General features: G+C 42.8%; 1 protein-coding gene across 1 annotated transcript; it reads right to left on the bottom strand.

Annotated features, from left to right (window-relative positions):
* Positions 1–1,902: 1,902 nt before the first annotated feature.
* Positions 1,903–6,660, bottom strand: CREG1 (cellular repressor of E1A stimulated genes 1). Its single transcript, XM_015422557.1, has 4 exons — positions 6,492–6,660; positions 5,481–5,665; positions 3,408–3,857; positions 1,903–2,434 (listed from the first exon to the last, which is right to left on the bottom strand). The coding sequence occupies exons 1-3, from the start codon at positions 6,639–6,641 to the stop codon at positions 3,854–3,856; spliced, it is 339 nt and encodes a 112-aa protein (XP_015278043.1). The 5' UTR covers positions 6,642–6,660; the 3' UTR covers positions 1,903–2,434; positions 3,408–3,853.
* Positions 6,661–11,977: the final 5,317 nt, after the last annotated feature.

Genomic DNA, 11,977 nt, shown 5'->3' with positions numbered 1-11,977 from the left:
CGCAGCCCTTCTGAACTGCTCATGGGCAGGCGGCTCACAACTCGCCTCGACCGTCTACCCTGACCGGGCTCCAAAGCACAGCTCGGCCCCGGAAACCCAAGCAGCACCCCGTGGATTCTCCCCGGGTGACCCCGTTTATGCAAAAAAACTTCTCCAGGGGCCCCGCCTGGGTCCCAGCCAAGTATATTTCACATGAAAAGGAACACCCCTTCATCCCTCCCCACTCTGCAGTGTCATGTGAACTTTTTTTCTGTTTGGGGGCACTGAGCAAGACAGCAGAGCTGTTGCTGAATGACCATACAAAGCCACGAGTGTGCGCGCACATGTGTCTTTCAGTGATCCCCACAGACATTTAGCTATTTCGGGGGGCGGGGTGGATATAACAGAAGTTTGTAAGCAGTACAAATGGAGACAGGAGGATCAGATGGTTACTGCCATTAGTGTAACCAAAGAAAATGCCTACCTTTACCATGGTGCTTGAACCAACTATCCAACCTGGAATGCAAAGAGATTATTTGACACAAAGTGGGAAGGGAATTGGGCCCTTTGTCTTGCTCAGCATAGCAAGGAACCAGTTCACTGGTGGATGGAGGAGACAGCCCCAGCCTAGATTCTTTGACATACAGGAAGAGGGGAATTTGCTTGCCAAGAACTGATATACAGCTGTAACCTAGCAGGGAACTAATTGGGTGGGGTGGAGTGGGGTGATTTATTGGACCCTATAGCCTTGCCCACTCTGGCAAGGAACTAATTCATTCATTCAGAGAGCAGGAAGGAAAGAGGAGATTGTCCCCATTGCTTTCCCCAAAACAGAAATCTTGCCCAACTGTAGGGAGGAGTTACTTCATTAAAGAGAGACAAGCATGGAAAGTGTGGTAGAAAGATTCCAGTATGCCATTATTCAATGAACATGGACATTGAGAGAGAATTTCAGTTTTAAGCTATTCCCAAATAGTGACACACATGCATCCCAAAATTAAAAAGATGGGTGGACAATCATGATAGTGGCCTTGCACAGGGGAGGGGGCAGACTAATGTGGAAGAGAAAGCAAAGCAAACAACAGTGGGAAAATGGACTACATAACAGAGCCAGTTTATTAGTTTTAGTGGCTGGATTCATGCTACCACTTACAAGTTTGTAGTAACTGTCCAATCTTTCTTCCCATGCTCCTCATGAGTCTAGTCACCTTCATGAGTACATGAAGGAAAGGAGAGACTTGACATAGAACAGCAATACCCATCAGTGGAGGTGGAAGCTCGCCCATGATATGAACCATGTACACTCAATGCATGAACCGATTAAGGAAGACCAGAGTAGGGCTGAGTTCTCTTCCGCACACTAAGACAACAGGCTTCCATAATACAGACTTTGTATTTTATAGTTCACTATCAAAATCTCTCTTGATTGCATATAACTTGGTTAATGAGCAATCATGCCATAATGGGCAGATTTTTTTTAACCTAAATCTGCAAATGATAGAAATAATCAGATGATACAAACCAAGATGTGACATAATTTATTGTTCAGTCCACTTCAAATATGATGCTGCATTCATCTGAGTCAATTTGCTTTGCCACTTGTTTTAGGCAAGTGTGAGTTAGTGAATCCAAATATTGCTCACCTTCTAATCAAGGGCTACTGCCACACCAGGATGACCTTCTGTCATAGTCTGGCTGCTGGTGTGATTCTATAGGAAATAAGGGCTACTGCCACACCAGGATGTCTGGCTGCTGGTGTGATTCTATAGGAAATTGCCCTCATAGCAGTCTCTTCTTCTGTTAATTATTGCCAGGGGTCATCAAAAAATGAAAAGAATAACTGACTAGTTTCACCAACGTCCTATAATTACGCTGTTTCTCCTTCACTGTTACCCCTTCAGACACAAGGAAGTATTCATGCTGATAGTGGAAAGTATGGGTTAACAGCCTGTGCACAAACATAGGATGATATCATGTGGAAATATGGGAGCCAGTAACATAGCAGTAACATAGGAAATCCTTGGTGAGAAAGGATAGGAGATTGGGAGCCAGTTCTGGGCTCTATCCTCCCTCTCACAGATGGCATGGTGCAGTGAGCCATCTGCACTGCAGCCAATTGGGGCTAATGTTGAATTCTCTCATAACACTGTTTTGTAGACTACTTCAAACACTGCATATGAGGGCACTTCTAGACAGCATTAACAGATCGTAGCCAGGCTCTCATTTGACATGTTTTACTCCACCACTGGATAGTTTCTCTTCAGAACACAGATGAAGGTCAGACTTGAGGACCACTCAGATGTTTATAAAGACTATGTTCCAAAATGTAATCAACACCAGGCAAGTTGAAAGTCAGCCTACAGAGTTTACAGACATGAGTTATTAGGAAGGTGCAGATACGTCCCCAGCTGAGCAGGTATTCTTCATACTGTATCAAACCAGACGTGTTGATGGTCTGTTTATAACAGCAAAAAATGCAAGGATAAGGAACATGGAACTTTGCCCACAGCTCAACTCCCTGCTTTTCTCTTCAGATTCTGGTTGCAACTGACTAACCAAAAAGTCCTTGGGGAAAGGGGTGTGGGAAGGTAAGGCAAAGACAGGAAGTGAGTTCAGTCCCACTTCTCTACATGGCCCTTTTCCATGTGATTAACAGTTCCTCATTCCCATGTGACTGAGACAGTTCTAGGTTTACATGGACAAAAATGTCACTAGCCCTTAATGTCTAGTTTTCAATCTCAAGTTTGTCTTCCTGACAGAGGTATGTGTTCATACACAAGATTAATGTAGCTGAATCTAGGCCGAGGGCATATCCCCTAATAGATTGTGGGGCTGGTCAGTTGTGACAACACAAATCATTCATTTGTGCAGACAAGTAGACTAAATTCAAGCTCTGTTTTAGATCTGCTTGATTTGTGCACATACAGAGATTTTTGCCCACAGCACAGAGCCCCATTTATTGCTACACTGCAGAGAGGAATCCTAAACAGGTCTACTCCAAATCTTACCCAGATCTGTTCAATGAGGTTTACTCCCAGGAAAGTGATGCTGAAAATTCACATTAAATTTGGGGTTTCCTGATTCCTGCCCCGCTTCTTTCTTCCTTTTGCATTTTTCTGTGGCTCGACTTTCAAAGTAGTGCGGTGCCCTCATTGGCATTTTTCTTCACATAAGTTTTTTGAGGGAAAAGCAAACTGAATTACACTACCATATGCACACTGCAGTGCTCTAAATACTTGGGGCACAAAATCAGGATTCCTTCAGTGTGTAGATTAATAGACATTTGTGCAGACAAGTAGACTAAATTCAAGCTCTGTTTTAGATCTGCTTGATTTGTGCACATACAGAGATTTTTGCCCACAGCACAGAGCCCCATTTATTGCTACACTGCAGAGAGGAATCCTAAACAGGTCTACTCCAAATCTTACCCAGATCTGTTCAATGAGGTTTACTCCCAGGAAAGTGATGCTGAAAATTCACATTAAATTTGGGGTTTCCTGATTCCTGCCCCTCTTCTTTCTTCCTTTTGCATTTTTCTGTGGCTCGACTTTCAAGGTAGTGTGGTGCCCTCATTGGCATTTTTCTTCACATAAGTTTTTTGAGGGAAAAGCAAACTGAATTACACTACCATATGCATACTGCAGTGCTCTAAATACTTGGGGCACAAAATCAGGATTCCTTCAGTGTGTAGATTAATAGATTTGAAAAGCTTGGTTGCATAGAATGTGTACAGGATAAGCAATGTCATCAGGGACTTCAAAAGACTGCACAGATTTGGCATCCCAGAATTCTCTCTTCTTCACCAGCATTTGTGGCTTTGGGCTGCAAAATGCTAAGCTGTTCGGCAGATACTCATTTCATCCAAAAATCTTCCTCAACTACAAAGAGTAAAAAGAAAATTAAACTGGCATGCAGGCATTAATACATTCTAAGTATTTTGATACTTCCCCCTACAAACCTCTTGGGCGGCAGTACTTTGGATTATATTTAAATTAAGGGGCATAACCCAGTGGAAGGACAACACTTTAATGTTCCTCCAACAGGAAATCATGCTTCGTTTGTTCCCTAACTCTATTGGAATCCAGGAGGTTACAACTACTTAACTTTCCCATGGGATGGGGAGAGTTGACAAATAGAACTTTTTATCCCTCTCCCAAAATAGTAGAACTCAGGAGTATCCACGGAAGCTGATGGACAGTAGTTCCAGGACAGACCTCTGAATGCCAGAGCTAGGAGGCAACATGAAGGGAAGGGCCTTGGCATGTATGCCCTGTTGTTGACCCTCCAGATGAACTGGTTAGCTACTGTGTTAGACAGGAAGCTGGACTAGATGGACCACTGGTGTGATCCAGCAAGGCTCTTATGTTCTTATGCTGGGCTGTGCCCAATATCTTGAGTGCTTCACCACAACATATCAAGCATCTACTTTACTTGAAACATGGCCTTGGGCCTATTAACACAGCAACACACCCAATCCTTTCCTGCTCCTACCCAGCAGCCCCGTGATCTCCCAACTACACCAAAAGCTCATAACGGAGGGTAGGGAACAAAATACCATGGGGGTCTGCAGTGAAGAGAAGGAGTCAGGTAAAATCCCCTTCTGTCAGAGGAAGCACGGCAATCTTTCCATTCACGTAAAAGGAAGAGGGGGGTCCCCCCGCCTCACGTCAACCCTGCATTTTATCCACAAGACTCCCTCACTCCCAATGACCTGCATCAGATCCTGGAGATCACAGGGGGCCACTGGTGAGAAGGTGGAGGCAAGAAAGACTCGAAGCACACTCTCCACTCACTGTTTGTGGGATCCTAGTCATGGGCTTTCACCACACTTCACAAGAAGAGATTTCAACAGTACTCAATTCCCTCTTAGTCTCCTCTATCTGAAGCAAGGACCATCCACACTTTGAGGATTCCCAATTTTGAAAGGGCAGCATCTCCAAACCTTTGCCATTAACAGCCAAACATTTGTTTTACTAGTAGAGGCAAAGATGAGAGCCAATGTGATTCCTAATCACAACATAATAAAGACCTTTAATTTGAGGACCTTGTTTGTTATTTACATTTCCTACACCATTTATAGGTTTACCCTTCCGATATTCCACCACCTTAAATATTTCTCCATTATGAAAAGTGAAAAAGAGTATAACCTCTTAGCATTCTCTCACACGGAAGCTATACAGTATACTAATATGTTTGTGTTGCTGTTCCTTTCCCAGCACTATTACGTCACTTTTAAGATGGGCCAGAACTCTGTGTAATAAATAAACAGAACAATAAAAGTATATTATAACAATGTACAAATAGTACAATCATTTGGGGAAGAGGAGGCAATACTTTTTTTGGATGATAATCAATTGAGATCTTTTTGTAATGGCAACTTCCCAAAAGATCAAGTGAGATCACTTTAAAAAGTCTCCTCCATGAAGAAGTGCTATGGAACCAGGAAATCAACAGCTGAAAAGCCCAGTCCCCCCAGAAGTGCACTGAAATTTGATACTTACTAAGGGGTGGCATTAAAATAATCTTTGGGGGTCACCATTTCGATCCCCCCAAAATGGCTCAGGACCCAGATGTTGGCAATGTTGAGTTTGGCAAAGAACCAGTCATGATCGGGAGGCCAGTCCTTCATTTCAGTATGTCTGCTGAACAGTGCAGTCTTTGCAAAGTCTGCTTCTGCTCCAGTCACCTAGCAAACAAAGTACAGATTACGCAAACCACAATATTTTATCCTTCCCTATGACATCCCTCATGGGGGTCAGGGAGGAGGCCAAAGACCAGGGGGAAAACAAACAGATCTGCAGATGTGCATACCATCAGACAAGGAGCTTGCAGTGCTCTAATGGAATCGTTGACTTACTTCCTTGAAAGAAAAAACAAAGGAGGACGAAACCCAAGCACAGCAACAGGGTGGGTACTCAGAAGGTTGAGTATAACGAACTTAAAAATATAACAAAGTATTTGTTACACAGTGTAATAATTAACAATGAAAAACAATATAGATACATAGGAGTGCTAAGATCCAATCTATAGAAATTGCATGTCAACTGAACATGAATCACATAACAGAATATCTCATAAAAAGCCACTAGACTAGACGCATTTCAGTTCTCAGAGCCTTCTTCAGTGGCCTAAAACCAAATAGTACACATTTAAAACAAATCGTAAAAATTAAGGGCCAAGCAGGTTTGTAGTATAAATTAAATAAAAAAACGAATATCAACACAGCAAATATTGTTGGCAGAAGTAGAAATTCATATATGAGAAGGTGGGGAAGACAGCAGACAATCTCTTGACCATTGTTGCAGGACAGCTATTGCTACCCTTTTATAGCCAATGCATCAAGGTCTAACTTGCGGATTAACTGGGATCCCACCCCAGCTAAATGTGTCATTTCAAGAAAAGAACACTAAGCCAGTATTGTTTACTACAGAACCACTATTATGAAGCCAACTCTACACTTCGGAGACCATGTGTGTATAGTTTTCTTGAGATGCATAAATATTAGAGTTTACCTTTTCAACTACTCCATGGAAGATCACATGGGCACACAGAGGATTCTGAGGATCATACCTCTTCTCCTTGCAATAAGAAGTCTGTGCCAAGGAGAGTGTTAAGGAGGCATTTCCATTGACCTGAAATGCAAGGAGCAAAGTGAATTTCATAACCCATATTTCGGTGTATCTAGGGTATTTAACTTATTACAAGGTGTCATCAGGTGTTGTACCCAGCAACAAATATTGCATGAGGAGTTGAAATAGTAGGTTTTTTCCCCTGCCATCCCTTCCTACCAGCACCCTGCCTCTGGAAATCCCAAGGGCCCATCACGGGGAAAACACACCACATTACAATAGGCTGCAATGAGTAGGGATGGGCACAAACCACATTTTTGCAGTTCAATTTGTGGTTGAATCACAAACCCAACCACAAATCATGAACCATATTGGTCCATCAGCCATTTAAACCCATGCTTTCTGCTCTCCACCACGTTTTGCATTTTTTGTGAAGAACATAAAGCAGGGGTTTAAAATGCTCAGAGCCATTTAAACCCCTGCTTTCTGCTATTCACAAACTACCACAGAAGTTTGTGGTGGCTCTTCAGTTCGTGAACATCACTTCATAAACTCTGAACCATCTGAAATTCATGACAAACTTGAGATCATCAGCTGGTTTGTGCCCATCGCTAGCAATGAGAACAGAGAAATCTCCTTTTCCTCCTCCCTATTCCACTGACAGCTTGTGCAGAAATGTCACCAGATTCCAATGCACTATAACAAAAAGTTTTCATTATATTTGCCATACAGAAGTTTTCCAGAGGTTGCATGATTAAGTCATAAAAGTCACGTGACACTGAAATCTGTCCCCCTCCCCCACACAAATTTAAGGTTTCAGTTACCTCTTGGATAATTCCATCAGATTATTTTTTTTGGGGGGGGGATGAAATATCAGAAGCACATGATTTAAGCATAACATAAATAAGCTCGCATTTCATATTCAAACATTATCAGCCCATTGCAGTGGCAGTCAATTCAAAGAAGCAGCTCAATCATTTATCTGCAAGCAGATGTCTCACGTGATGGTACACCACACAGCTGTCCTGGGTACTGCGAGTGATAAGAGACCTTGGCACTTTCGAAATGCTCCCTCCTCTTCTGTAGGGGGGAACGAGCTGAGTTTTGAAGTGCAAGATTTGACATTCTACTTCTCTGAGTTACATATATTGCAGGGGTCACCAACCTTTACTTTAATGAGAAGTACTGCTGACTAAGAAGAAAATGTCAAGGAGAAGAGGTCAGAGCCCAGCCATTTCAGAATGCTGAAGTGCAACCCATAATAGAAATATACTAGCCATGCAAGTACCAAGTTGGTTGCTGAGTTAGGGAAATAATGTTTTTAACCCGTATTTTATTTAGCTAAGAGGTTAAAATAAGCTTGTCAGCAGTATTAACCTATTTGCTAGCAAATATTTATGCAAGAAAAACAGTTTAGTGTGAGACAAACAAGTTAGCAGAAGTCTTGAAAAGTTTTAAGGAAGAGTCTTAAGGGTCTTGAAAGAGGAAGCGGATGGCATTGTCTGACTGGTTTTCATTTGGTGCAGTACTGAGCTGTTAATAATTTGATGTTTTAATTTTCTATAATGATGTAATTTTGTTTATATAAAATATAAGTTTTGTTTTGTTCAAGGGTCAGTGTCTTGAATTCATGTAGGGATAGATGCTTTCCTTGATCAAGATCAACCAAATCAAGACCTAAGCTTCTAAAAAGGAATTAGGTGTTACTTGCCTCCTTTGAACCCCTTTGACCAAACCCAATTTTTTCACTGTCCCTGAGCAATGGAAAGGATCCTGAGTTGCTCCCCCCTCCAGCCATGTCAACAAGTTTTGTTCTGTCCTGGTAAAAGAACATGGAGTAGGTAGACCACCAGAAATCAAGCTATCAGTCAAGCGGTGCAGAGAAAAATCCTACGAAAAATAACTTTGTAAAGAGCAGACCTTTTTGCTATTTTCCCCTGGTCTTCTAGGAGATGCACAAGTTGCTTTGCAGCAGTCAGCCAGCCACCATTAGCTCACAAGCTAACTGCTGGGAGACCCTAATATATTGAGGAGCAATAACAACATGTATGAAAAGGGTTTCCTATGCCTGCTAGAAATTCCCACAGATGTCTAACATGATAAGTGACAATTCAAAGTCAGTAGGCCCCATGACGCTCTATCAATTATAATAAAGGAGGCACAGGGAACTCACTGGACCACAGTGGTTCTTGAAACATGGTAAGCTCTCAAATGACCTGCAAGACCACAACAAAAAGGACATCACAGCAGAAGTCTGGAGCACCACAGGTAGAGTACTGATGTTAAAAATGAGAAGAAAGTTAATCCCAAGGGTTACTGTCCTAACAACTTGATTTAATATCCAGGAATTTGTTTTTAAAAAACCCACTTCCCTCTATTGTCATGGCACCACAGATAGATGGTTAAGCTATGAACCAGCCCTACTGCAACCTTATGCACCCTTGCGAGTAAATTGTAGGTTGCCAACTCCAGGTTGGGAAATTCCTTGAGATTTTGGGGGTGGAGCCTGGGATATAGGGATACAGGATATAATGCCATATACTATCTACCCGCCAAAGCAGCCATTTTCTCCAGGGGAACTGATTACAGTAGCCAAGAGATCAGTGATAACTCCAGGAAATATCCAGGCCCCACCTGGAGGTTGGTAACCCTCATAAATAACCTTAGCTATGGTTTGTTACAACCTGTTATTATGGATAAGGCAAATCATGGTTTCAAAACCCATGTGAAGCCATGGTTTTTGTATTTTAGCTTCTGGACCATATGTAATGCATAACCATGCCTAAGGAAAATAAATGGTTAAGTGTTACATCTTAATAGGGTGAGTATGCTTCCATTTTGCTTCATATGGCAGAAGCAAAGTTATTGCTATCATCTCCTCATGTATTTTCTCAAGCCAACCCTTCTATCTGACACGGCATAGAAAATAACTGGCTTAATGATAGTGTAACACAATTCGGTAGAGGCTGTTGTGTTGTGCAGCATTTGTAATCCCTTTACCTGGCGCTGCTTCCCTGCCCTTCCAAAGAATGCAGGAAATCAATGACAACATTAATCCACACTTGTGCAACTGTAGTGGGCAGTGCCATTTTATGACAAGCTGGGTGGTTGCCTGTTGGCTTGCTCATTCAGCTAGCACACTTTGCAACTGAGGCAATGGAAAGGGGGGTTACATGTTTACAAGTTTGAAGGAGCCGGGTATGTTTAGCCTGGAGAGGAGACGACTGAGAGATGATATGATAACCTTCTTCAAGTACTTGAAGGGCTGTCATATACAACATTGTCTGACTGGTTTGTTTTTTAACCTTCTTCAAGTACTTGAAGGGCTGTCGTATACAACATGGCACAGAGTTGTTTTCTCTTGCCCAGAAGGTCAGACCAGAGCCAACAGGTCGAAATTAAATCAGAAGAGTTTTCGGCTAAACATTAGGAAGAACTTCCTGACAGAGTGATTCCTCAGAGTGATTCCTCAGTGGAACAGGCTTTCTCGGGAGGTGGTGGCCTCTCCTTCTTTGGAGGTTTTCAAATAGAGGCTAGATGGCCATCTGACAGCAGTGCAGATTCTGTGAACTTAGGCAGATCATGAGAGGGAGGGCAGGAAGGGTTGCATTAGTGCTTTATCAGTGGCCCTTTATTACACACCCAGAGAAATTTGGGGGCAGGAAGCAATTTTTCTCCAGGCCAGTTTGACCAGGGATCCTGGAGGTTTTTTGTCATCTTCTGGGCATGGAATATGGTCACTGGGGGCGTAGGGGAGGGAGGTATTTGTGAATTTCCTGCATTGTGCAGGGGGGGTTGGACTAGGTGACCCTGGAGTTCCTTTCCACCTCTATGATTCTATGTTCTGCTGCCCAGCAGAGAGTCCCACTCAGTATGGGCCTAGTTTGGGGGCTCTGAGATGAGAGATCACACACCTCCTTCTACAGTACTGTTTGGGCCTGGCTAGGATGCTGAGTGAGAAGGCGTGGAATATCTCTTCTTATAGCACCGAGCCAACTTGGCCAGGCACTTCCACACCTCCATTTGCAGAGTGGATCCAACTTTGGTCTTTCTCACAGCACCAATCCAACCCAGCTGGGCCCTGCAGACAAAGGTGTAAGAATGTCTCCTCACAACCCAGTGAGTGACCAAGTGACTCCAGAAGCCTCCAGAAGCACTGAAGCCATCTGAATAGCAACATGTACAAATGAACAGCGACCCTCCCCACCCCACAAACATGGTTAATTTGTTCTAATCACCTGTCATTTTTCAAAGGTGAAACCTGCTGGTTAGCAGCAGTGTTCCCCCTTTTTGAAATGAATGTGAAATGAATTTGTAATGGCTGTAGGCACCCACAAAGGGGAAGGGGAAAGAAAGTAGGGCTTTGGGGGGGGAAAGTTGTTTTTAATTTCATTTATGACCCACCGTTCTCCCCAATGGGGACCCAAAGTGACTTACACTGTTCTCCTCTCCTCTGTTTTATCTTCACAACAACCCTGTGATGTAAGGCAGGCTGAGTCTATATGACTGGCTCAAGGTCACCTAGCAAAGTCCCATGGCACAGTGGAGAGTCAGACCTGGATCTCTTATATCCTAGCTTGACACCCTAACCACCGCACCATGCTGGCTCTCACTTTGCAAAGTCATGTTGGCTTACGTTTATGTACTTCACAAAAAAAAAAGAAAGACTTTTGTTGAAAACTAAAGAGCCTGTCCATCCAGAATCTTATTCCAAAAGGGGGAAGAGGAGTTGGCTAGTCCAGCCTATCGGCTGCTGTTCTTCCCCTCCCACATACAACATCTTAAGGGCAGTGATTCAGCTTCATTTCAAAGGTTGAATGATGCACCACTACTTTGTTGTATTAATGTGGGTGGACATTGCCCCCCCCCATGGCAGCCAAACATGGGGGGGAGCGCGTGGGTCGCAATCACTTCTGTGATGTTACCTGTTACCTTTTCTTAAGTGTGTTTCCAGGTTCAACAAACTTGGAGACCCCAATTTAGGTAGAAGTGGAAATGAGTCACCAACAGAAAATAGGTTTCAGGTGGATAGCCACATTAGTCTGCAGTAGCAGAACAAAATTTGAGTCCAGTGGCACCTTAAAAAACCCAATAAAATATCTGAGTATCTGATGTTTCTGAAAAAATAAGCTTTGACTAACAAAAGTTTATAACCAGTAAAATTTTGTTGGTGTCTAACATGCTACTGGACTAACTGAGATTGTGAATTAAAAATCAATGAAGTGCTAATTCTAACTGTAGTTTTACTGCATCAGACCAATAGATCATACAGCCAACAAAGTTCTAAGCACAAAATATATTTACCAGTAGCATTTATAAGTAGTGTCCACATGCCTTATTCAATTTTTCCCCATTGCAATGCACACACAGCTGGTTACCCAGTAATCTCCCATCCATGTAACTGCAGGCTCATGTAGGTGCCATTCAAA

Source organism: Gekko japonicus, unplaced genomic scaffold, assembly GCF_001447785.1.
Source record: "Gekko japonicus isolate JY-2015 unplaced genomic scaffold, Gekko_japonicus_V1.1 scaffold1424, whole genome shotgun sequence".
Classification (NCBI taxonomy): domain Eukaryota; kingdom Metazoa; phylum Chordata; class Lepidosauria; order Squamata; family Gekkonidae; genus Gekko; species Gekko japonicus.
Note: the sequence above shows the minus strand (reverse complement) of the source record. Positions and strands in the feature narration are given on the sequence as shown.

Bases quoted from the DNA above. Each gene is read 5' to 3' on its own strand.
- CREG1 (XM_015422557.1), bottom strand. From the start codon at position 6,641: ATGAAATTCACTTTGCTCCTTGCATTTCAGGTCAATGGAAATGCCTCC. The intron at 5,666-6,491 runs GTAAACTCTAAT...TTTGTTTGCTAG, and splicing joins TCCATGGAGTAGTTGAAAAG to GTGACTGGAGCAGAAGCAGA.